The sequence below is a fragment of the Amblyomma maculatum genome, chromosome 1, assembly GCF_055883805.1.
Source record: "Amblyomma maculatum isolate TAMU_Amacu chromosome 1, ASM5588380v1, whole genome shotgun sequence".
Taxonomy (NCBI): Eukaryota; Metazoa; Arthropoda; class Arachnida; order Ixodida; family Ixodidae; genus Amblyomma; species Amblyomma maculatum.
The window spans coordinates 226,115,200-226,141,929 of record NC_139344.1 but is presented as its reverse complement, the minus strand read 5'-3'; the positions used below and the strand labels follow the sequence as shown (position 1 = coordinate 226,141,929).

The 26,730-nt window shown below is 45.0% G+C and overlaps 1 protein-coding gene across 2 annotated transcripts; it reads right to left on the bottom strand.

Moving 5' to 3' along the window:
• Positions 1 to 3,806: 3,806 nt before the first annotated feature.
• On the bottom strand, positions 3,807 to 16,067 carry Hcs (holocarboxylase synthetase-like protein). 2 transcript variants are annotated; one of them, XM_084590439.1, is made up of 10 exons: positions 15,345 to 16,067; positions 15,062 to 15,271; positions 14,272 to 14,628; positions 12,388 to 12,570; positions 11,991 to 12,262; positions 10,945 to 11,000; positions 9,744 to 9,904; positions 8,331 to 8,445; positions 7,472 to 7,691; positions 3,807 to 4,331 (listed from the first exon to the last, which is right to left on the bottom strand). In XM_084590439.1, exons 1-10 carry the CDS (start codon positions 15,390 to 15,392, stop codon positions 4,169 to 4,171), a joined length of 1,785 nt encoding a protein of 594 aa, XP_084446565.1. In that variant the 5' UTR covers positions 15,393 to 16,067; the 3' UTR covers positions 3,807 to 4,168. The 2 variants fall into 2 exon arrangements, with proteins under 2 accessions (XP_084446565.1, XP_084446563.1); XM_084590437.1 differs by having other exon boundaries at positions 15,349 to 16,066.
• Positions 16,068 to 26,730: the final 10,663 nt, after the last annotated feature.

Here is a 26,730-nt window from a genome sequence, read left to right as displayed (position 1 = left end):
TTAGACATGAATAAATGACAAAAAAATAGCTTTACAGTTCTTTACAGAAGCAGACCGATATTTCGGACTCAGTGACTCCAAAAGTTTGATTTTTCAGACTAAAATTGCCGCCGGCATATTGTGGTGATCGCCATTTGGCAGAAGGCTCTTCTGGCATATGTAGACGTAAGTGGGCATTGTTTGCACCCAGTCTGTTCTTCGTGACCTTGAAAGGTGCCATCTTGGATTTTAAACAGTCATGCGTACAGACTAGCTTGGCTGTTTCTTCATTGTTGCCATTTCGTGTCACGACAGTAACGGCACTTTTTTTGTTGCCATCGTGGTGGCCTACAAGGTGCACAATCGGATTGAGAATAAAATGAACAGTGTCTGCCGTGTCTTTGAGGATGCCATGAGCTGGGGGGTTGGTGCATTCGTGGAGTACTTCCCATGAGTTCCATCTCGCTATGGTGGTGTCTTCGCGACCATCGTTACTCATGGAAACTAAGCATTACTGCTTCGTGCGGCGTTTGCGTTCTTTTGCGGTATGGCCTGCAGCTGTGTTGGCCTATCATAAAGTGAAGCGGTGCGAACAAGACGAAGCCATACTCTGGCTGACATGGTCTAACCGGAGGGTTATAGCTTAGCACGATCTGCTTTTGCGGAACACCACTGTGTATGCGGAGATCACCTTGAGGTAGTCTCATGCTTCTTAGCGGTGCGCGACGTACCTGGACTAATTGGCGCGTGCGCACAAGCGGAACGCTGGAGCACATCGCAGTGGATAATGCTATGCTATAACTCCTCATTATCGACATACAACCGAAACATGGAGAGTGGCAAAATTCGCGATTTTTAACACAGATTTGTTGTAATAATTTTTTTAAATTCACAGATTTTTTGGTGGACTGCTCGATTATTCTGACCATTTCCTGGCTACCGCCAAGTCCAAAAACAGGTTGGCAACTGTATTCTAATAAGCGATTTGGAACAATTTGTTTTATTGGGTGGAAATAAAGATTTCTACCCTTACAGTCTCAATGTGTTGTACAACAGTTACTAACCTCAGCAGTTATGTTGGTGCACTGCTGAGGGCAACTACAGTAATTTTACATGTCATTTGTTTGTCACTGCAAGATTTTCTGCTACCGAGTAGAGAAGCCCAGGTCCCTCTGCATCTGTTGTTTGCAAACTATGAAGAAAGCAGTTGATTTAGTGTTGACAAGCAGATTATTTTTTTTGTCAACATAAACAAAGTAAAAAGCGCCCTGCTCTTTGCAAAAGCAAGGAGGATGGCGTCTCACTTTGCTATACTTGCAGAATTTTCAGGAAGACGAACTTTTTCTAGTATATAAAAGCTTTCAAAGATGTTTTATATTTGAGTAGCAGGCAAGGAACAATGATTATGCGCACAAGGGGGTCAGCCACCACCTCTAATCCTCTCAGGGGGGCGCCAAGTCGGCTCCATACCTTTACTCTGCCGGACCTGTGTTGTCACTTGTAAACACCAGTTTGTGGCCGTGCAGAGTTCTTTTCCTTTTTTTTACAATTACAAGAACTGTGCACTTGCCACATTTACCCCTTAAGGACTCAAGGAACCATTGTGAGCGCGTGTCATCGCATACTTTTCCAATTTGTGTCCATGGCGAAGTTTGTTTTAATTTTAAGCGCTCATTATTTTTTTTTATTTTTGAATTGCATCACGTCAAAATAAATGTTTGATAACAAATCCTCATCTTTACGCTGCGTTTTGCAGTAGGTACTTTGGTGAGCAAAAAGGAAGGGGCACTGCAATTAAACGTTGCTCCTCCTAATGCAGAACTCTGTGCACGCCTACGATTATGCAGGCAGTTGATGTGTTAGATAAAATGGACCCAAATATGCTAAGGGCAGGATATCGGGCCTAACTTGCCCATGACAAAGGTAACGGCAGCTTAGCTCCATTTCGTATACCGCTAACCTAGGATGATGCAGCTGGTGAAGCCTGTATCCGAATATTTCTCCCCTTTCAATGCATTGTCAATACAGTCAGTCCGATCCAGTGCCGCTCCGATTCAGTGCAAAAGTAGATCGGAGCAAATCGGCACTTTCCCTCATCTCCCAACACTTGCAAATAAAATTCTATCTTTCACTTATGAGCCTCCAACCAACCCCCGCCCATTCACCTCTACCTTCCAAAAACTCGCGCAGCAGTGGAAAGGAAAAACTGTGCAATAAAATTCTAATGTGCAATAGGAAGGCGGTCAGTATAAAAGCAAAATGTACAACCAATGTTCAACAAGTAACTACTAATGCAGATTTGTTGCATCACATCGTGAAATATTCTATGCATTTTTTATCCTCTTTCTTCTCTTCCCCATACTGCTCAATACTTTTGGTGTCAGCATTTTTTCTACAAAGTTGCAGTGCAAGTAATCTTTTTTTGTTACAAGCACACACACATGCATCTGTATAAAATAAAGCTCCTGAACAGATGTTATACACAACTAAAGCACTATGCATATCAGAATCACAGTTAGCAAACACTGCCAGCTGAGCTGTAGGAATCTTCATGGTAGATGCTATGAAAGCAAGTCTTATGAACCAACTGTTGTTAGTATATTCTAGATGTGTCTGCTAAACTTCTAAATGAAGTGAACTTAATATGGCGGTATGTTGTGAAATATACAAGACCACATGCTCCAGGGCCTTTGCTTACGAGGCACAGAAAAGAAAAAAAAAGCTGATAATACTTTTAGTTGCACAACATAATAGATTGCACACAATTTTCAAAATGCTGGCTTGAGTATGTTCACTGAGAGATCCACAAAGCTAGCCAAGCCATGACGACCAAATCAAGCCAAACAGCATTTATCACATTAAAGGCACTCAAAAGTTGCCCAACTTGATTTTCATAACATCAAATTATGCCACTGCAAGTAGGAATGGCCTTTTCGATGACCCTTTGGTAGTAAGAAAAGATCATACCTGAATATTGTATACAATGTGAAAAATCTTCCCTGTGTAGAAGCAAATGGACAGTGTCCAAAATTGCTATGTCCCTTTGATGTGCTTCCAAAGGTTACATACAGAGGATTATACTCTAAAAATTTTTTTTAAAAAATACTATTTATTCAAATATAAACAAATATCACAATGAATGAATGGATAAAATTTCAAAATATGTTGCAAGAAGGGCTTCAAAGGCTCAAGCCAAAATAAAGATAAAACTGCAACTCTGCACTTTATTCAGGACATTTTTAATTATTAAGTTGGCTTCCTTACACTGACCCACCACTAATCACAATTGTATTGGTTAATATTAGAACAATATGCTGAATTTCTATGCGAAGAAATAACCCATGCTTTCATGAAAGAAACAATATTAGCATATTTCACATCACAGCACTTTGCTATATATTATGAAAATTTTCAATACTACTATATGCAGCCACACTCATGCAAGGAAGCTGACTTAACAATTTGCAAAAGGGTCCGTTACAGAGGCTGAGCAGCATTGTAGAGTATTAAATTAATGTTTTGCAATAAAATTTTCAGGTGTAGAAGAAAATGCCAAAGGAATGCTTGTGAAAAGACGCTGCCAAATAACCCGAAACTTCACAACACATAAGTCCCACATGGGAAGCTACGTAGTTTGACTTATTGGAGTGGTGACACACTTTCAAGTTGCAATAGAAAATGTATGGTTTTGTAAAGAAATAGTGGATTGAAATCAGCATATTTCTTTAACAGGTACCTGTACACAGCCTTTTCTGCCAGGTTTCTACTCTGCCTATACACCTGCAGACAAGTAATTTTTATTATTTTATATGGCAACAGTTAAATAACCTTGGAAAGACTACCATGACTGAATTCTGAACACTTCTCTTAATCTAAATGTCATCTGCCCATTCAATTTAGAAAATGGAATCTCAACTCATCACCAAGCAATTCTAAATGCACTAATAGGGCCTGCCATGGTAACAATATATTACCTCTGAAAGACTGTCATGACTAAATTATGAGCTTGCCCTTAAGACCAACATGTTCGGTGTGTATTTAATTTAGTGAATAGAATCTCAAGTCTTATTTGTATCTGGCAAAAAAATGCATAATCTGGTGCATTAATTCATCTTTGGTGGTATAAAAAATAAATGTTCTGCATATATCAACAAATGCACTAGCAGATGCACTAGCAGATGCACTGGAACTATGCTTTTGTAACAATAAGGTTGTTCATCAGGTCAAAGCTGTTTCCATCAGGCTGAAGTTTGTACAGTTTCCCCGAGCACTCTGCCAACAGGTAGCCATATTCATCCAAGCCTCTGATCAATGCCTTGCACCCATGATCCTGCAGGGTGACCTCCTGACCTCTGGAATAAAAAAAAAAAATGAGAATGAAACCTTCTGTTTTGAGGTGCCTCAGCGCTGATAAGTGTGCTCAATTTTATTAAATTTTAGTGCATTAGGCACATTCAGTACCACTGACAAGGCCGAATTGTTGCCTGATGCATGACCCACTGCACTCATATGAGGAAGGGTAAACACTGGCAGCTGCTCCTGGCCCATTTTCAGAACCAATCACTGCAGAGACCACACAAATCTCATTAAAGCACTTGCTGCTTCGAAGCAATCTGACGGCAACAGTTTGCCATCAGATTGCTCCTGAGCATACTAAAACACATTACAATTACAATGCATGCCAAAATTTTATCCGCAGAAAGAAATTGAGCACAAAAGCTGCCACTTCTAGCAGTTAGAAAAACTCATACACCATGCACATCCTTTGAAGCCAGGGGATTTGCTTCTAAGCTATGTAGCGAGGCTTGTAATGCATCCTCAGCATTTCAAATCTCCCAAAGCAGGGTGTCTAGCAAACCACTATTTCCAAAATCCCCGACTTATCAAGGTTTCCCCTGATTATTTCAGTTCAAATTCACTGAAGAGTGAAGAGGCTAAAAAATGTAGCTGCTGATGATAATGAGCATAGACAAATAATTCACTACAAAAAGCTATTCATTGAAATGGCACACTGAAAACACATTTGCTCTTACTGTTTAACGGAGCCTATTTTTTCCTACCCGTAAGTAGTGTTAAATTTTTTGTACTTTATTAATCATAATCTGCAATTTACAATAGTGAAAAGGCTGTCATTAGTGTTAATGGGCGTTAAGAACATCAAATGTTTGCTAAAAATTAAAACCGCACTGGTGCCAGCCTCAGAGCAAGCGAGCCGCCCACCCCACAAAAAAATGAGCCAAACCAATCTAGTATGGCTGTGCACGTGTGCTTGGCAGCACAGCTCGCCAATTGCTTTTATGCTGGTCGCTGCCAGCGTGGTTATTCCTGCTTTATGTCGTGTACTGCTCTCACGCAGCGCTTCCGCATAAGTTGAACCTCGCTATACTGAAGTAGTATGGGGCGTGAAAATTTGTTCATTATATCCGATATTCGTTTTAAAAGTGCGCGATCAAATTCCTGTAAATAAGCCTGCTAATAAAATGAAACAAAACGGACACTAATATGGACAACACAAAGGTGCAAAAACGCACAATTTTTCAATTAAAAGCTTGGTTCCATGTTGGAGAGCAAAAGTGACTACTCAAAAAGGGATGTTGCCTCCGCGCACGGACTCTGAGAGTGCGTAGTCGGTCGCAGTGGCAGAGGCATGGCAAGGGTTCACGGAATGACAAGGCAATGGTGATGACATGCCAGACATGGCCGGACTCGAGTGGCGGTGTCAATGAAACGCGCGGTGATCTCGGAGGCCATGGATCGTTGGCACTAGTCATTTTCGCCGCCGCTAGAAGACTCGGAACACAAACGTGTGGGCAATTTAAACACAGTTTGGCGCTGGGCAATTCAATGCGTTTCTTGATGTTCTTTCCGGCTCCTTCACACATTTTTTGCCGTTTTAATGAAAAAAAAAATTGCTTCGTTGCAACTGATCTTGCGTCAAATTTTATATTTTTCATTCGTTATATAGAAAACTTCCCATAGAAGTAAAGGATAGACCAACCAAACATTAATTTTAGTTAGTTTTATCCGATAATTAACTATATCCATTTACATTATAGCGAGGTTCGACCATACTTTTTATAGTACCCACCTCACGTGCGTATTGGTTCTATTGTGGCAGCTCAGCCATATGTTGGCGTCAAAGTAGTATATCGCGCCTAGTCTTACAGCACTGCTGCTTGGCTACCACACGCTGGTGAGACAGCACAAACCCCCCCCCCCCCCCCCCCCAAAAAAATCTGCGTGAATACCATATTTGCTGCGTGTCAGGTTAGAATGAAAGTGCACAGCAGAATGTATCATGCCATTTTCCCTGACTTGGCGAAATTTTTTATGGTTTCCCTGACATTTCACTGATTTTGCCTGGTGCCTAAAATTTACCGGACAATTCCTGGTCCTCCCGGTTGCTAGACGTCCTGCAAAGGTATGAAGCTCTCTGGTCGTGCCCCGTACAATGTGTAGGATTTTCACGAATGCTGCAGGAGCCCCACTGCCTGGCAGCAAGGCCCCCAGGCTCCAAACATTTACAAAGGGTGTACATTGCATGTCAACAGCTCCGGTTACCTTTTAGTGTGGTCAGCTTAACCGGTTTTATGCTATATATAAACAACAAACAAAATAATGAAAGGGTTGTACTGCAAACACTCCTATACATATCAAGTTTTGCATTTCAAGAGGGTAACAATTAATTTCTTTGAGACACTGCATCCTGAGCATAGGAAGTTTGGCATCCAAGCATCAAAAATTATCATAAGAACACCACTATGAAGGCTAAGATTATTTAATATACAGCTTATTTAGCTTCATGGTTCAGAAAAGAATGGTGCACTGGATGCTGTGTGTTAACTCATTTAAGATGTTGTTAGGCTAGGTTATATTAAATTTGGAAATAAAACTTTTAGCGGTTGCCTCGCATGGTTGGATGGCATCCCAACTGTGCCAAGTGAAAAGACGCAATGGGGGTTAAAAGTAGAAAAAAAAGTGTAGGTACATACCAGCTGCAGTTTAGGCTATGCATAGTTAAAATACAGAACACCATAGCTGCTCATACAGGTACTAACTTAAGAAAAAACAACAAGATGCAATGATGTACTGGGAACACAGAATGCTATCAAACTGCCATCACTGCAAACTTTCTCCTTAATAAAGGCAGAGGAAGGAATGGCTGCAAACAAATGGAGGCATGCTGAAGTTTATTATGCGTGCTATACTGGGCTGGGTACTTCTGCTTTAAAGTAATTGGTGTGTGGCATTTTAATGCCCCGAAACTGCACATGGGCCGAGGGACTGCAGTATAGCGTCAGGCTCCGTATTATTTCCTTCAATGAAGCGACATTGCACACACATTGGCATTTTTGCATTTCCATCGAAATGCAGCTCCTTCACCTTGGGCTCAATAGTTGAATGCCAAATTAAGCCACCATGGCAGGTAGCCTAAAGTGATTCCTTTAAGGTGTCTAAATATACTTACGGCCAGTACAAATATAACACTCACCCATGAAGCCAGTACTTGTAATACTCTTGCAGTACCATGCTGCTGCAACCGCTCTGGAATGTAGCTACCAGGAACTCCATTTCATTCAATGTTCTAGCAATTACTTTTTCAGGTGTCAGAGGGGCAGCCACCTTCGATGTTCCAAGTTTAGATGGTGCAACTTTCACAATGTCATTGATACAAAGAGTTGGCTGACTGTTTGAAACATTTATGCCACAGCCTGAAATAGGCAGAGCCAACAAAGAGATCAGAAGGTGCAAATCTAGTGAGGATTTCTTTACTGCACTGAACTGTACTGCCCATAGCTTCCCTGTTAACATCAACTTGAAGGATGCTAAAGTGACGAAAAAGCTGAAGCAGGTATATCAGAGGATTTTGATGTGTCATCATATAGTCCAAGATCCAAAATGAACAGCAGATTTTTTTTAGGATATGCTACATACTAAAGCTCTTTGAACAGTGTCCACACTACTCTGGAAGGAAATTATTCTTGCAATTATGAGGTTCCATCAAGATATCACAGTAACTTTCCCACACCAATGCAATCATGCCCAGCTTTCCTTCACGAATCACAATGCTTCTGATATATGAATACTAGACCAGGTGATACAATAGTAGAGGGCCTAATGACCTGAAGAAAACATATCTTGGCTACATGCAAGAAAGAAGGAACATTAAATGTACCATACAGCCCACAAAGGACATACTAATTAAGTTTACATGCACAATTTCACAAAGATTGCATATGTTTAGGTCTGCAACTGATTACCATTACTTGGCCAACATGCATCACCTTTCCAACAACCATGCTGAAATAACAGCATTATGGTTTATATCAGACACTGCACTTCATGCTTACCAACATAACAGGTGATGGCATCTCTATTAACTGTAGACGAGACTAAGACACCTCCTATTTTGGAATGGGATCCATAGTAAATGTCATTTGGCCACTTCACTCTGATGTTTACCATCTGAAAAGAAAGCACACAACTGTTACAAGCAATTCACTATAATCTCAATATTGTCAATCTCTTAACAAAACTACACCTTGCCTTCCACCTAACCACCTTTGCATTTCACAAGTCAGTACGCTTTCTACCTGAGCCAGTGCATGCCAAAACTACAATCTAAATTAGTTCAAAGATGAATGTAAAATCAACAAGCCAAAGAGAACTACCTTGAATTTCTCTACGGCAGCCACTCTTCTGTCCAATCAACACTTTTTCTCCATAAGCACGAAACTGTGTGCAACTTGTACCTAAGCATTAAGCAAGCAATGCAGCAGACTTATGTCACAGGAAGATGACCTCTCTGTAGTTTACACTTGTATTTCATTTTGAATTACCACCTGTCTCTTTTCCAGCTCAGGTGATCTAGGCCTTTTAGTGCTTTCTGTGCAGCATGTACTTAACGTTTGGATCTTTTGATTAAAATGACACACAAGAAATAGGTAATGCAGGCAGTGTGCTAGCAATTTCTATTAAAAATGCCTTTTTCTTCATGTCCTGTTATGAGCTGGCCCAACTGCGGTGCTTCTACAAGCATCGTGAGATGTCACAAGATACATCTATTCAACAGCTTCACGCAACAACACACCAACGTATACTCATTGAAAGAGATTCAATTGCTATTTAAACTAGCCAAAATAATGAAACATATGGGAAATAGGTGACTGTGCACTTTGAAGCCTCTGCTAGTGTAAAACAGCTTGAAGTACACCTAAAAATGAAAACAAAAAGGGAAGACAAAAGCAATTGGTGCCATTAAAGACTTGTGCCTCAGTTATGATAACCCCATCAACAGAGTTCTTGAAAGCTTGCTTAAGAAAACTCAATATTGCCTAGCAGTGCAAAGGGCATCAGAGTGAAAAGGAATAGAAGTCTGTAAATCTCTTGCAGGATGCTCTTCCACTTCCAGCAATGCATACCAGTAACAGCTTACATATTACTAAAGCAAGATATGATCTAAAATGCAATTAGTAATAAAAATAAGAGAGAAAAATATTGCAATGTTCACCAACTTCAAACCTGACATCTCTGTGTACCAGTAACACTCCTTGGAATGCTACACACCGATGACATGATAGCACATTAACGTTTTTTATTCAGCAAGAGCTGCAGCAATACAAAGCAATATTTTGCAAGCAGTTCAACATGCTACTACTACCTTCTTAATCTTCAAACTCACATCATAACCTCCTTGTTCCATACAAGTGTTTACAGTTTGCAAGTTAACTGCAATGCAAGTCAGTGCTAAGTGGTCAGATTACCTCATAGCCCTCTGTGCAACGGACAGCTTTAGCCACAGCCAGAGCAGCAAGATGTTGGACGAATGGGCTTTTCTGGCCGAGTGGTGAATTGAGCGGCACTTGCAGGCACACGGTGAACATGGCACAGCCGGGAGGACCAAGCCACGCATTGCCTCCCCGACCTGGTGAAGCAATGACACAATTACAGCTCACTGATACTGCTCCTGAAATCGTTCCGAACATCTTCCCGGAGCAATGGGAGCATGTTCTGTCAGGCACCAAGTGAGCACTGACGAAAGACCAAAAACAAACAAGTGCATCACTGACACACTTCTGTTGAGCTTTTTTGAAATTTTTCTTAAACAACTTGAACTGCCGTTATTGTAGGTTCTTGGATTTTTATCCGTCAACGTTAAGCGTTCACTACTGTTATTATATCTACAGCATAATATACACATGATCCTGTTTACAAAAATATCAAATAAATATGGCAGGTCAATGAATATTTTTTGCTGCACAAAATTCTTTAGGCATCACAAGCAAATGTGTGCACAGGATAGAACCAGGCAGTTTTTGTTGCAGCGAGTTATTTAAGTATAATAGGAAAGGGGGGGTGGGGGAGACAGAAAGAGACACACTTTTTGACTGAGTCAGCAGTGGACTAACAGCCGGTTCCAGTGGATTCAAGTTCTGATTTTAGTCCTTTTTTCAAGTGTTAAGGAATTGTTTACTTCTGCTGGCTTTCTACCAGCCAGGATAGGTTGACCTAGCAGCAATATCCAGCTGGTTCAGACTGGCACGCTGTGAGTCGCTACATTACGTCTAAAGGAGTGTAGCAGAACTAAAATAGAACAGGAAAGAACTACCCATATGAGAAGTGGGCTAAAGAGGAATGAAGCAACTCTGTCAAACATGGCCCATAGCCTATCTTAAAACAACTGCAATTTGACAATAAACATCTATTTCAAGAAGTTTGTTGTAGAATTTGTAGAACTGAAATTAGTTTTCACTGTACAAAAATACCTTGCTGCCCCTTCCAAGTAGGTGACCACAAATTCACTGTACCACGGCAGGAGCACTAGTGTTATGCTGAGGTTCTATCAATTAGTCAAAAAAAAAAAAAAAGAAACACACACACACACACACACACAGCTGCACAATGTTAACATGTGATAATGCACAGACAATGGTTGCAGCAATCACTTCTCACAAATATACTTACCTACACCATTTAGCTGACGTGTGGCGATTGCAACAGATCCATGGACGGACTGCAAGCTGGGCAGAAAAGAAAGGAATAAAAACTGATGCAAATCCTAGTAGCCAAATGACCTTGCTTCGTGTGTCATAAGCACCAAGCAGAAGCTGCTATAGCTACTTGCAAGATTTTAAAACAAAAATTCCAGTCATGTTATAGCAGCATTTTCAGCAACTATGAGTAGCATATGCACGAGCTTATTTTTGTCCACATATCTAGTATGTGAACTGCATTACCAAAAGACCCTATGAAGACAGTACACCCTAAAAGGTAATCTATCAAAGTGAGGAGCAACCTAAAAGCTTTCTCAAAAACTTGGCTCAGATGGAGAAGTGCAGAGTCAGCAGGGCGCACTCTGGAGCTCTAACTGTATTCATGCTAGATCCAGCACAGGAGCTATGGCATACAGCAATGTATTAGTAGCCCTGTCAAGTACACAGGCCCTATAGTTCCCAATGCTTGCTAGCCAATTTTAGGAGAATGAACTGTCGCAATGTGCTTGGCTGCTTTTCACACCTTGCAACATCCTTCACAGAAAACAAGTGAACTATGTTCCCTCAAATCAATTTATATGCTATGCTTTTCATTAAAAAAAAAAAAAAAAAAAAGCCATTGCTCACATTAAGTTCTTTGGTCATTTTTCTACTACCAGCAATAGCTCTGCCTTGCCAGAATGACTCAGTGATTAGGGTACTTGGTTGCTTAGCCTGGAGATGCAGGTTCGATTCCAAACGTTGAGGTCGCACTTCAATGAAAGCAACATGCAAAGTTACTGTGTATCGTGCGATGTAGTTAACATTATAGAACCCTATACAGCCTAATTTTTTTTTTTTTTCGCTATGAAATATTGAATCCCATATATCATACTAGGACTAGCTTCTTTATTCCAGTAAAGGACAAAATCTTAAGAGGACACTGCATCAAAAGCATATGCACATGATAAGCGAAATGGCCTTCTGAAAAGACAAAGCACATCTAGTGGTACAATTACAAGAGAAATGTTGTCTTACGCTTTTATAGCTGTCATGGTGGTTGTCACATTCTCAACAAAGAGGGCTAGCCGGCCCAAGCTGTGCGTCTTCAATGCTGAGAAGTAGATAGCACTGTTGAAAGAAGGGCTGCAGAAAAATGCATCACCAGATGGAATGACCACAGGTAAGCAGTCAACTGTAGCCGTCATGGATGCAGCCTTGTCTTCAGTGACGTAGCAAAAAGTGACATTGCCATCCGTGAAGACACCAGATGCAGTCTGTGGTCTAGACAAGAAGTCCTCAAGCACTTCCTGCAAAACAAAGTAAATGAGGACAAGCAGCGAGGTTTTTATTCAAACAGCAAAGGTCAAAAACATGACATAATAAAACCAAGATCAAACACTATATCATGCTTATGTCAACAATGCAGACTGACCTTTGTTGCTGCAAAGACATTTCCCATGGACAACTTGTGAGATGTGTTGAGGCTGCAGTTTATGCGAAAGTGCTTCGATAATATGCTTCGCAACATTGATATCCTGCCCTTGTTTGCCTTCTTTAGGAGTGCAAACACATCTTCAGATGTACTGAAGAACCCTGGGTCAAGTTCCAAGTGGATCTGAAAAGCATATGCATAGAACACAAATAATCAAGATTGCAAACCTCCAAATGCTTGGAAAAGTATGGCTGCAAAATGAAGCACTGTAGGCACTGCCCATTTTTTAGCTTAGTTTATACCATGCAGCTAGGATTTTTTACTTCCTACTAAACCTATAGAATTCGGCACAATGAAAATAAGCAGCCCATGCCCCAAATATACGTATAATGAGGCTCTCTCACAAGCATAGGCACCTAAGCTTTGCTTCTTTCATTAAAGATTCAAAAAGCCAAGAGATTCCAAGGCCATATTATCATAACTACCAATGAGCATGTAGATGAGACAGCTTAGAGGGACACTCAGGACAACTCCATCCAGTTTCAATTTCCAGTAAAAATTGATTCCTTGGCACTACCTGGGTATGTTTACATTTGCTTAGCAGCAAATGATCCACTTATCACAGAGAAAACTGGATTTAAAAATGTGCCTGCCAGCCGAGTCAAATGTTCTTACCAAAAAGGATGGGTTGTCCCAATTTTGAAGTGAATGGTGGTGTAGAGTAACCTTTCATATCTGTGCCAAAAAATCGGTATTAACTCGCTCCTTTCACTTGTGAAATCGGCTGGTGATGACCACATCATTTTACTTGACTTTTCCAACTTAAAAGTTGTTTTGGGTGAGAGTGGTTTCTCTGTTTTTAGAATATGGTACCTTATTAATTAATATAGTACATCAATTTTGTCCCCATAGTCTCTCCATTCTAAAAAGAAATAAAAGATAAATGGTGAGACACACACTGTGTGATAACCCTTCACCAACAAATGCCATTTTATTCTCTGAAACCAATGGCTATCATATTCCAGTGTATTCATTATTTTGATTCAGAGTGGTTTCTTGTGTGTGTTGCATACTTGAACAAAAAGAGTAATTATAGCCTCAAGCATTGCCTTTTAACAAAGTAGAAGGGTGAAGCCACAGTTGTGAGAATTTCCAGTCTTGTAAACCTGGCACTAAGTCAGCATGAGAAAACTATGATCAATTTTTATGCAAACCCCCTTTTGCTTAGGAAATATATGCAGATCCTCAACTAAAACATGGTTTAAGTTATATTTAAAAAATGCTGCAGGCAGAAAAATTATTACTAATCATGTGGCTACTAAGATACACAATTATTTTTTATGCTGCCATTGAATTTTTTAAAATCATTCTGTACCATCAGCAAGCAGTACTTCCTATTCCAAGAAGAAAAAGAAATGGCATATAGCCTCCAATACACAGATGCCGTAGTCAAAAAAAGGCGAGTGAAGTTCACATGGACATTCACGAAAACTTTCTACAGAGGTGAAATAGAACAATGCATCATAATTTGGTTATGAAGTATGAGACTACTGCGTAGCACAGAATGATTTAGCCCAGACCTACGACGTGAACAGTAGCTTTTATGGTTAACCTTTGGCTAAGACACAATGCCTACACAACAAAAGCTTACTTATAATTAGAGGCATAGTGATAGCTAAAAGTGAGTGACAACATTAAACCAAATTATCACACCTTTGTTTTAAGCTTATCTCGAACCCAATCCCATTCACTCCTACAAAAGCAACACAAATGGTATTTAATAATATCAACATGTTTCACTACTGCTTCACCAATTATAGCATAATAATTAACCAAATCACAACAAAAATCTTGTACAAGGTACAATAAAAAAGAACCACTTACCTCAGATAAAAGTGCCAGTCCACCACTGCCACTTCCTCGAAGCTCAAACACAACGCCTGCACCTTCTCGGTCATGTGCTACAGTTTTAACTCTGGAATTCTGATCAAACTTGTATAGCACTTGACCTCTCAGCACTGCAATGTCTTCTGCTGCTTCACATACTACTGTAGCAATGGCTTCGGACCCTGATGAGTGTTCCATGTACCGAACACCAGGCAAATCCAACTTTGCAGCCATGACAAGAAGATTCCCTCCACGAAAAAAATATTCTGTGAAGATTCGCCTTGTTGTGCTGCTCATGTCAGTACATGCAACAATAAGGAGTTTAGTATTGGATATCCAAGGAGTACTTTTGACCTGCAAAATGTAGATACAAATCAAATAACTGACAAAGCCTGACAATCAGTTTCTATAAGCAGCAAGAAACAAGCTCAAATGCATAATCCTGTAGTCGCCGCATAAATATAAGGGCAGTGTATTTTTTTGAACAGTCAAACAGTTAAACGTTATTTACCCAAACCTTTAACCTACTACGGCTACTACGTTTTCAGTACACATAGCAGTTCACTTCCTGATCCCGACCGGTATAATAGCGCTTTTCGTGCTAAAATCTAGTTACAGCAGCAACATACTGAAACAAGGGTAGGCGTCGTAGTGCCTATGTCAGACCTCTCGAACTACACCGACAAAAGTGATAAGGTACAAACAAAGTGCTCCCAGAACGAGTAAACGGCGTAGTGATTGGGGCCGAGACACATGCCTAGCGTTTCCTAACAGATAAGGTACAAACCTGGTGCTCCGAAAGCGAGTAAACGGCATAGTGATCGGGGCTAAGACACATGCTTAGCGTTTCCTTCACAGCATGAAAACGAGGTTGGTTCGATCCATTCTCATTCGTGAAAACGAGAACATTCGGGGGCTTGTGTGGTGCCATGCCAGGCGATCCTAAGATGCCCGAGACATCACGAGCGCCGGGCAAAGCCACTCCACGTAAAGGAAGCTGCGGTAAAACCCAGCAATTAGTTCAAGCGTCACAGTTCCCTCGCCCGCGCTAAGGTACGGCGAATACAAACCAACCAAAAAGTACGAAGACGGCCGAAAGGACACCCGTCGGATGACATGTAGGATCATTTATAGATGCAGGACTGATACGACCGATGTGACCGACATGTGCGCAAAAACGACGAGAAGTGCAAGCACAGCAGGACACGGCGGGCGCCGCGCGCCCCACAGCACTAGACTAGCAGCTAGCAGTGCCACAAATATTTACAGAGAAGCAGGACATGCGCGGCATCGCGTGCACCTAAAATCACGGCATGCCACTCGGTCACCGTCACTGGCGATAGTGAACACTGAGAAAAGGCAACGGCAAAGCAAGTTCAACTACTCGCGTAAACAAAACTCAGATCACACAACACGGTGGCGCTGCATTCGGTTTTTAGAACAAAACAGCCAGTACAACGATCTCGGTAGTGTTTCATAGAAGCATGAATGACTATGAAAGGAGAGAATCTGCTGGACTTAAGACCGGTGCACGCCTCATAACGTTACTACGCACAGCACATGCAGCACACGCGCTCGGCCTTCGCTGCACAATCGCCACGCCCACGGTGGTCACGCCATTAATATATGTCATGCCGTGCTTTCCTCCGTGCTGCGCTTTCCTCCTCGATTCTCCTCTCCCCTCAGCTGACAAGGGTGCACTTAAAGGCCCACTGTCCACCCTCCGGTCGAAAATATTTTCTTCCCCGGTGACTGTGAGACTTCGCCCCTGGAACGCAAGGCCGCAAAATGTTTTTGAAAAGAGTAACTAATAACGCAGTTACAGCCACCGCAATCACCCGATTCTATCCTGCCTCTCTCCTTCCGTTCCCTCGCAAAGGTTTTTCACTCTCCTGCCCGAGGTCGTCTAGCCTCCGCAATACAAATTCCCCTTCCTCCTCCGCGTTTGGCGGGAGGTGGGGCGTGGCTCTCCGCGAGCGCGAAAAAAAAAAAAAAAAAACGGTCGAGGGAGCGCGCGCCGCTGGATTCAGTCTGGCCGTGGCGAGGGAAAAGCGCGCTGCGAGCGGTAGACACCCATCCTTCTCCCGTCAGTCAGCTAGACGGACCAATGGACGTCGTTCCCGATACGTACGTCATTATCGTGGCCCGTCGGGCCAGCGCAGGGAGCGGTGAAGCTGGCTTCTCAAAGGAGAGCATGAGGGAGCTTTGAATTGTATTTTCGATGCTTTGCGGCGCGCGTGTCGCTGTAGAATTTTGCACAGACTATCTCCGGTACCTAATCGAAACACTGGGCTCCTTTTCTTAAAAGGGCCTTCCCTGGACAGTGGCCCTTTAAGTGCACTGAGCACTCACACGGCCGCGAAGGAAGCGGCGACGCACGTGCTTCCGTCAACTTCTGATGGTTCTTACTTGACACCTGTCACCATGGTGGTACAGCTGATTGATTTTTAGGAAGGGAAAGGCGCGGTAACTGTCTCACTTGTTTTCTGTGGACACCTCAACCGCGCCGTAAGGGAAGGGAGGAATTAAGGTGGGAGTGAAAGTGGAAAGAAAGAAAGAGGAACCGTAGTGGAGGGCTACGGAGTAATTTGGACTACCTGGGGATCTTTAACGTGCGCTAACATCGGACAGCACACGGACGCCTCTTCGTTTCGCCTCCATCTAAACGCAGCCGGCGAGGTCGGGTTCGAACCCGGGTACTCCATAGTGGTACGCTACCAGCTACGTTTGGCTAGGGAGAGAGGACGCGCATCGAGGCACCCTACGTTTGGCAGGTGGCAAAACGAAGGAGAGGGAGGGGGGGGGGATTTCACTTTTCACTTACTGCGGTAGAAGCGGAAGAGACGATAGTGGGTGCGGGGTTCCGATCCTCCTCTCGCGCGCCAGATGTGTCTCAGATGTGTAACAGTTGAGGACCACAGACAGCAATGAGCCTTAGCACAGAATGTCGATTCGCAGAAATGTAGCGGGCTACTGCAGCGGCTACATGTTCTTTATTCTTCTGCACATAACACACATGTCGATACAAAGAAAAACTACAACGAAATTGATCGCCCCCTAAATACAGAAGTTGTAGAGGGCAAAAAAAAAAAAAAGGAGGGGGGGGGGGGGGGCGATTCATTAACACAAATTTGTCTCTACATTCTCAGGCATCGCTTTTCGAACACGAAATTTACAACAAGCCCGATTACAGCTAGGACAGAAAAGCTTAACAACCGGCGCCGAAAATCAATCTGGACTTTGTCTACAATGTCTTTTTCACGGTCAAAACGACATTTAATTGGGCGCGAATAAAAGCGCGAAATGTGCACATTGAGTTTTCTAAAGTCATATACATTGGAATATATATACGAACGAGACAAGCTGACAACGCGCAGCGAGGTCCGATGCGGATTAAAAAAACAAACAAACAAACAAAAATTCTAGGGGTCAAGCTTGGACCACTATAAAAGCTTCTGTATGCTGAGCGGAAGCAGGGATGGAGGAAGCGGGGAAACCAAGGAGGTTATAAAAAAAAAAGCAGTTAGTTTGTAGCGAATTAATGGTGTCGCAGCGGAGCACCAGAAAAGATCGAACGATCAGCGTAGCGGGCTTCTCGAACCGAACAGCCTTCGTGTCGTGCGTGCGCACCGTGCACGTGCCGTTCAACTTTATTTTTTTTCTTTCGCCGACTGGATTGATTGATTGATTGATTGAAAACTTTATTGAGTGCATGGGAGTTCTCGGAGTTGTGGGTGGTCCGACTATTCCGGCAGCCCAGTGGCCTGCGCCGCAGCGTGGGCCCTGCGAACCAGTCCTCGTTGTTGGTCGGGGTCCTCGCTGTGCAGAATGGCCTCTCACTGCTCCGATTGTGATTAGGAAGTTTATCGATAAAGGGACTTAATTGGCATGCCCACACCATGTGAAAAGCCGTAGCTATTTCTCCACAGTGTGGGCACTCTGGTGTGTAAAGTAAGGGGTACCATTGGTGGAGTTTAAATGGTGTAACGAGAGTGTCTCTTTGTAGCCGGCGGAGAGATGTGTTCTTCCGCCTTGTTTAGAGTTTTGTTAGGTGTGAGGTATGTCTGTCTAGCCTTTCTGGAAAAGCCGATCTTAGCGTCTCCGCTTTACAGCGTCACTGTGGCGTTGAAAGAGTTCCCGGAGGTGCGCTCGTGATCTTATGGAGTACGACCAGTACGACTTGCGAAGGATGTCGTCGATGCAGGCAAACACAGCCGTGACTCCGCGCGTCACTTCAGCAATAAATCTCTGGAAAGTTTGAGCTGCGTTGCGTAGCCCAAAGGGCATGCGCACGTACTCAATCAGGCCGAAGGGTGGAGTGATGGCCGTCTTCGGGATATATCAGCCGGTTCAACAGGGATTTGATGGTACGCTTTTACAATTAAGGTCCACTTTACTAAAGATCTTGCATGCGTTCAGGTGTACAGTGAAGTCAATTGGCTGTGTGGAAGGGGATAGCTGTCGTGGACCGTGTGAGCGTTGAGAGCCCTGTAGTCGCCGCACGGACGCCAGTCACCCGGTTCTTTCTTGGGCACCAGATGGAGCGGTGAAGCCCAAGTGCTGGACGAAGGGCGAATAATACCCAGCTGAAGCATATATGTGTTCGAATTTCCTTTTAGCAATCGCCAGACGCTCACCGAAAAGGCGGCGTGGACGAGCTGCGACGGGTGGACCACGCGTGAAAATGGGGGTTATGCCATGTTTGGGTGGCTGGTGGAGATTACAAGGCCTCGTGACCTCGGGAAAGTCTGCGAGGACTTGGGCGTGCGGGCATGACGGGATCACCGTGCGGATGCCAGTGGGAACGATATAACGCCAGTGATGGAAAGGCGTGTCGTGCTGTTGATGAGACGATGGCGACACATGTTGACGTACAGATCAAAATGAGTCAGGAAGTCGGATCCGAGGATTGGTTGATGGACATCGGCGACGATGAAGACCCATCGAAACGTGAGCCGCAGGCCAAGGTCCAGAGTGAGAGACCGGAGACCATACGTGGTTGAGTTGGCCGCACGGAGAGTAAGTCCAGGTGACTTGGAAGTACGCTCAGCCTTGGTGGACGGCAGGACGCTGACTTTGGCCCCAGTGTCGACGAGGAAGCGCAGGCGGAAATGCGGTCCATGGCTACGAAAAGGCGATTAAGGTGAAGGACAAGGTCATTTGCCGTCATAAATGATCTCGCAGCGCGTTTCCCGACCAATTGCATGGTGGAGTGCATTGGTGGGCGTGGTGTCGAAAATTGCGGTGACACCAGCAAATAAGCTCACTGCGAGGATTGGAAGAGCGCGAACCTCTCGGCGAAACCGAACTGCGGCGAGGACTTGACAATCCGTGCTGGGCATGAGAGGACGTCCGAAAGGCATCGAGAGAAGCGGCCAGCTGATCGATCCGGATCTCTAATCGTTAAATGACGGATGACTGATGGAGAGGAGAGGGCGGCGACGGAAGGCGAAGTCGCGTAATGGATTCGATCAGCTAGCTGGGCGAGGTAATCAAGGATATGCCCCCCCCCCCCCCCCCCCCCGCTTCAGCAACCAAGACGAGGCGGGTGGACTGCGGCAAGCGCTGCAAGACGAGCTCTTTCAACAGTGCGCCGTTCGAGTCAGCGCATGCTTTCGCCCAGGAGCTGCCGCATGCTAATGAGAGGGTCTAAGATAATATCCGCCACCTCTTGAGCCATCTCAGTGTTGTACCGTGAAGGAGGCAGTACGCAGCAATCGACTGCTTTACAGCCGTTCTGTATTATTTTTCTTCCTCGCTCTCTCTGCGCGCGCGCGTCCAATAGCAAACACTTCGTAGTCATCACATTTTCCTCCGCACTTAAAAAAAAAAAAGATTGCTGGCGAATGTTTAAGGTCTCCTAATTCATCACATAGTCTTTGAATCTTGCCGGAAGTCTCTTTTCACGTGTGGTTCTGCGGGGCGTTGCTACTGCTGCGGCACACGTGGATTGATGAGGGTCCTCTGTTGGTTCTATATTGGGGGAAGAGCACGAGGGAGTGGGAGTGTCCGGGCTAACATCAGCAGTATGGGTGTTAGGTGAGGTTGGGCTCTGTAGGGTTGGAGAGGTTGAACTTTGGTCCACGTTTCCGGGACGTGAACTGGTCGGCCCTCGTGTGCAGTCTGTTGGCAGCAAAATGTCGGCGAAGAGAGCCGTCGGTGTCACCAACGAGCGCTCAGAAGCAGCACAGGTAGGAACGCTTCTCTACATTATGGGATGGCAAGCTCGGGACGCTTGCCACCTTCGTTTTCCTGGACGATGACTAGAAGTTCGACACGTATTTCATAAAGGAGATCAACGTCGTGTACGAGAGCACTTGCTTTCACGAGCGGCATCAAATGCCCTGTGAGTCAGTAGACCTGTTCATAACTGCGTTGCATGTCTTAGCGGATTGGTGCGATTTTGGTGAATTTAAGCAACGACTGATCAGAGACAGGTTCGTCGTCGGACTGAGAGATGAAACACTCTCAGAGCCGCTACAGATGGACTCCAAGCTGTCTCTAGCGTCCGCCCTTAGCAGCAGCAAGAACTTCGCAACTCCACGGCAGACCAAGCCTCATGGGTACCTTTTCCATGCGAAAATGTGACAGTACTTGGCTCCGCAGCAGCAGTCGACGCCGTGGGGCGTCACAAAAAGCCTCAACGTGGGAACGCCACCTCTTCAATGCGTCATGATGGACGCTGCATCTACTGCGGTGAATCCCTGCATCCCCGAACAGTTTGCCTAGCGAGGAAATTTAAGTGCAATTTACTGCGGTGTATAAAGGGACACTTTGGTAAAGCATGCATCAAAAAGACTTCGACAGGCAACCAACGCAAGGTACGAGTTTCTTCCGTGCAAGCAGACACAGGACAATTTTTTGCGGGAGAGATTGGAACGCCATGGTGCAAAAGTGCGGTACATATACAGGGTTTTGAATATTTGGGGGCTGGGATTTAAAACATTCCTATGCATAATCTACTACACCATTCGAGCTGAAATAACGTTCACAAAGTAGCAAAATATCGTCTACGTTATCTGATAAGTGAGTCAACATCGGTACTTGCCTAGATTTCTCGAAATCGAGAAAAAACTGCTCTCGGTGGCGTGCACAATTTTCGCAGAAGACAGTCGAAAAGCTATTTTAACATGATGCGCCATCTGTCGAGCAGTGAGACAAGTTCCATCCCGGCCGTTGGCGCGCTTGCCTCGCTGCCCGACAGATGGCGCGTCATGTTAAAATAGCTTTTCGACTCTCTTCTGCAAAAATTATGCACGCCGCCGAGAGCAGTTTTTTCTCGATTTCGGAAAATCTAGGCAAGTACCGATGTTGAATCACTTATAAGATAACGTAGACTATCTTTTGCTACTTTGTGAACGTTATTTCAGCTCGAATGGGGTAGTAGATTTTGCATAGGAATTTTTTAAATCCCAGCCCCCAAATATTCAAGACCCGATACATGTATGCGTTAACTCTGTTCCATTGTTTGCAAAGTTGATACTGGGGCCGAAGTTACTGTGGTTCCGTCATCTTTTCCAGGTCTCCCTGTGAACTTAACGGGAACCGACGAGGTTTTGACATAAGTGGTTCACGCCTCAAGGTTTTGGGCAAATTCGAGGCAGAAATTGCTTGGAAAGGGAAACGTTCTCGCAAAGCACGTTATGTGGTCAGCCCGCTACGACAGCCGGAGCTGAGGATGATGTTTGGCACTGCACTACTGCTTGACTAACAGGCGAAAATTTGGATGAGTGCCGCACACATCCATCATCCAGCAGATATGAGGCGGGACCATGTCGCTCTACAACTATTCGAGGCTCCGAAAACCGAGCAGTCAGCTTGCCTCGTACAGTCGGATTGCGAACTCTCACATAGTCTCCAATCTGAAAGTCCCGGTGCCTGGCTCCACTCCGCTGATCTACATAACGCTTGTACTTGGATTGCTTCTCCTCGAGCCGCTGTCGTAAGAGTTTAAGCGCTCTTGTAGGATCTGTTGAGAAACATTGATCCGGCAGGCCCACGACATATTTAGTCTTGTGCGAGGCATCCGGCCATGAAGCAGCATGGCTGGGGCGATTCCTATTGTGGCATGTGGTGTACAGCGGTAGACACTGAGGTAGTCGATTATAGCAGTACGTAAGCCACGTCGTTCGCACAAAGCCAGATAAACATGCTTTGAAAACTCTATTAAATTGTTCTACAAGTCCATTGGCTTGAGGGTGGTAAACCGAGGAGGAGTAGTGGTGTATTCTCCGTTCGTGAAGGAAAATTTGCAGATCCGAGAATGAAAATTGCGGTCCATGATCTGACACTATCCCTTGAGGGTAACCTTCGCGTGCGAAGATACCAAGCAGACACTCTTGAACTGTTGCCGTTGTGATGGTACTTGTGAAATAAACTTCTGGCCTCATTGCTGCCTGCTGTAGCAGGCAGCAATGAGGCTGTAGCAGGCAGGTTGGAAACCGAGATGCCTCCGAGGTGACGTGGTGCCGATGGAAGATGGTTTTCACCTGGGCGAACCAGATATGCGGATGCTGGGGCCAGAATATCGGCAGGCGGAGCTGGATAGCTGTGACGTCCCGTGGGCGCAAGCGCGTCAGGCGGAAGGTCGCCTGGGGGTGGTAGGTTGCTGGGGTTGGTCATCTCATAGTCCGGAGTCATCACTGTATCGAGTTTACGGTGTCGCAGCGGAGCACCAGTACGGAACGACCAGCGTGGCAGGCTTCTCGAACTGAACAGCTCGTACCGTGCGTGCGCACCGTGCACGCGCCTTTCAACTTTATTCTTTTCTTTTGCCAGCTGGAAACTCCGATCTTAGCTCCTCCGCTTTACAGCGTCGCTGTGCGCTACAAATTAATGAACTAGGTATGGTTCATCTGATAGCTCACAGCATTGCATCATAACTTAAAAATTCTCTAAACACTTGAAACACACTGGCAACGCCGGCGAACAAGGCTCCCAAGCGCTTGGCAGGCCGCTTCTTGCCCCCCCCCCCCCCCCTCCCCTTACCTTTTTTAGGGGAAACTCTTCCCCCTTTCTTGCCGGGGACGTCGTATGTATGACGATAGTATATGGCCACCATAACGATAGGTTGGTGGGTTGTGACCCTGGGACGCGGCACTTTCGGGTGTCAAGTTCTCTTCCTATCTGACAGTGGGCAATTTCTTTTTCTTTAGCAGTGGGCAATTTCTTTTCTTCACTACGTATGTCTATAGGAAAGTTAAACGGGTTTTTCGTGCACAAATAAACGAGATAGGTGCCGCAAGCATGCTGAAGGGGCTTCTCAGCACGAGAGAGAACAGCACGCTTCAAACGCCCGTCTTGATAGCACAACATTCCCCGCGCCGATGCTGGACAATGTGGCTGAGCGCCCGCTCCGCCGTCGATGGCTCGACCTTCTGCATGAGTATGCGAAACGCTATCTCAGACATGAGCACTATCTGGCCCAGACATCGAAGGTGATGTGCAGGGTTGCCTACAATCGCTCCCGGATTGACGATCTTGCAGACGGCAGTCACGCTGGTTTAGAATGTTCGGGCCGCACGTAGCAGAAGAGAGTGCCCTGAGTGCCCCGCTTGGAAACCCGTCCCACCACGCGCTGCATCAGGGAGTCCCGGATGATCATCTTCAGGTTAAGGCAGCCGCAGAGTGAAGCACCATACTCAGCCGCAATAGACCTCTCCCTCGAGTAAACAACGTGACGTCACGGAACGCACGTGCGGCGACTGCAGCGCTCTTTGGTGCAGCGGCGATGGGCAAAATCCGTCGTTTTTCTCGGCCGCGGCCGTACTGAATGCAGCGGCGCGCGCTTGTGTCTCGATTATTTCTCACGCCGTGGTCTCGACCAAGGCCCATTCCTTGTCTCGACTAGCCTCCAATGCGTTCCTGTGTATTCCAAAGCGATGGAGCTGCCTGAGTACGCGACTTTATTGCCTGAAATCGCTCGCCGGCGGTATGTTGAAAAGTTAGCAGTTGAAGGACTGGAAAAATGACCCCAAATTGTGGCCGAATGTTCGTTTTGGTGACATATGCGTGTATCTTGTTCAGACGCCCGGCCCTAGCTACGCCACGGATAGCTTGAAGTCCTATCGCTCGTTGAAGGCTTACGTTTTTGCAGCGGAAGGGCATGTGCGCCAAGTTTTCATTGCCGACGCTGGCTTAAAGTGCCGCTTTTTAAAAGCTAAAGTGGCGCCGTCGCAGAGGACCACCGGCAAGCTATATGAAGCCTGGACGCTTTTGCACAAGGACGGAATCGTACAGGCACTGCACATGCATGGCCGGGTAAGCTGTGTTCGGTGTGACGTCGAGCAATAGCGTTTTAACAGGTTACTTTGATAGGCAGGAATATGAATGGATGCGGCAGATTGGACGTGCAGTACACGCAAATCGTCCTGCCAGAATATATCCTTCACGCGTGAAATCAGCCTGCGATACGCAGAGCATAGGATCTCGTATTTTTTTATCGTGTTATAAGGTTTTCGACGTCGCTGGTTCGATCCCGGCCGCGGTTGCAGCGGCGGCAACTTATCGATGGGGCCAAAGTTGAAAGCGTGCTCTTGTGTCATGCAGTGTCAGGTCGAATGGTAATCTCAGGTGGCCAAAATGCTCCGGATCCGTGTTATGCGACCTGCCTCACAACCCATGTGCCGCCTGAGCACTTCAGACCCTGCCTATCTAGCCTTTACGCTTGCAAGTCTAGCCTTTACACTTGTAAGTGTAGCCTTTACACTTGTATGCTACCAGTTTGGTACAATTAAAATGTTTATTACCTTCTACCATCCCTGTGCACGCTGAACGTTTTCTAGGGGTTCTGGCACTTTAGTTGCTGCAATAGCTCGAATGGTAATCTAAAAGTTTAAAAGTGTGCGCGCTCTTGTAATGCTTGACATTTAACAGTAATAAACATTTATCTTTTAGTTTAGCCACGCATGTAGCTTATTTACTCTTCAAAGTGGAAATGCTCGTTTCATCTGGACTCATTCGGTCCACTAGTTCACAGCTTTGTGAGTGGAACAACCAGTTCCTTGAAAGTGTACGTAACAATTTTTTTATTCCCTCTATCTACTTGATCTTTATTACCTTAGTTTTAGCTTAAACTCTCTGACAACATACCTTACTAGTTGCTACTTACCATTGAGTTGAGCACCCTTTTTGAGGAAATATGAAAAAATGTGAAGAAGGTAAATAATGAGGTACTGCTTGCCTTCTCAAAGCCCCTACTTCTATGGGTACAAAACAACCTGCAGTCAAACAGTTTTATGTAAATCACCAGATAGTGTAATAAGTTCAGTGAATGCTAAACTAGCTGAACTCTAGAACAAATCAGCATGGGCAAGTTCCGCAGATCCGGTCTGTGGGCTTCCATTTATATCGGCGCAGTGCGTTCACACACACTTTCAGATTTTCGTCCCGTGGAAAACGAAAAAAGCGTATACCAGAGCCTTTCTTGGCGCGGTTGGTGCATCCCACTGCACAGCAGCTCGTAGGCATTACGATTTAGGGTCGAGGCAAAGGTCCCACCCCTTCATGGATCACTGCCTTGTCGTGGCGGAGGGGCTTGCGAAACTCGATGAAGTCGTGAGCTCTGCTGTGTAGGGCCACCCAAGATAGACAGGTCACGGCAGAGAGTTCGGACAAAATGTGATTCACTGGAGAAGGTAATGGCAACCCACTCCAGCATTTCCTGCCAAGAAAACCCTATGGCCAGTCACAATACCATTATCGATATGGCGCCGGAAGATGAGCCCCCCAGGTTGGAAGGCGTCCCACATGTTACTGGGGATGAACAAAGGGCGATTCCTAGTAGCTCCAGGACGAATGAAGCGGCTGGGCTAAAGCCAAAAGGACGCTCAGTTGTGGATGTGTCGGGAAGCGACCGGAAAGTCCGATGTTGCAAGGAAATATATCACATAGCAACATGGAATGTAAGATCTATGACGCAAGGTAAACTGGATATCGTCAAGCGAGAAATGGACAGATTGAACATTGATATCTTGGGTATCAGCGAGCTCAAGTGGACCGGAATGGGAGAATTTAACTCCGGCGACCATTATGTCTTTTATTGTGGGCACGAATCCAAGAGAAGGAATGGGGTCGCTCTCATAGTAAACAGAAGAATGGGCAAAGCAGTGCTAGGGTACAACCCCAAAAACGACCGAATGATTTCACTTCGGATCCAAGGTCACCCTTTCAACATAACAGTTATCCAAGTCTATGCACCGACCACTGCTGCTGAAGAAGCTGACGTTGAGAGATTTTATGCGGACCTACAATGCCTTTTAGACCGCACCCCATCATCAGACGTCGTTTTTCTCATAGGAGACTGGAATGCTAAGGTCGGGAGTGAAGAAATATCCGGGATTACAGGCAAGTTCGGTCTTGGTGAGCCAAATGAAGCTGGGCAGAGGCTAGTAGAGTTCTGTCAAGAAAACAACCTGACCATAGCGAATACTCATTTTCAACAGCACAAGAGGCGCC

What these genes read in the sequence shown, in the direction of transcription:
- Hcs (XM_084590437.1), bottom strand. Translation starts at nt 15,402, where the DNA reads ATGATCCTACATGTCATCCGACGGGTGTCCTTTCGGCCGTCTTCGTAC. An exon ending in GACTGGCACTTTTATCTGAG is followed by an intron (nt 12,571 to 14,271) that starts GTAAGTGGTTCT and finishes TATGCTTTTCAG; the next exon opens with ATCCACTTGGAACTTGACCC. An exon ending in ATGTCTTTGCAGCAACAAAG is followed by an intron (nt 12,263 to 12,387) that starts GTCAGTCTGCAT and finishes TTTGTTTTGCAG; the next exon opens with GAAGTGCTTGAGGACTTCTT.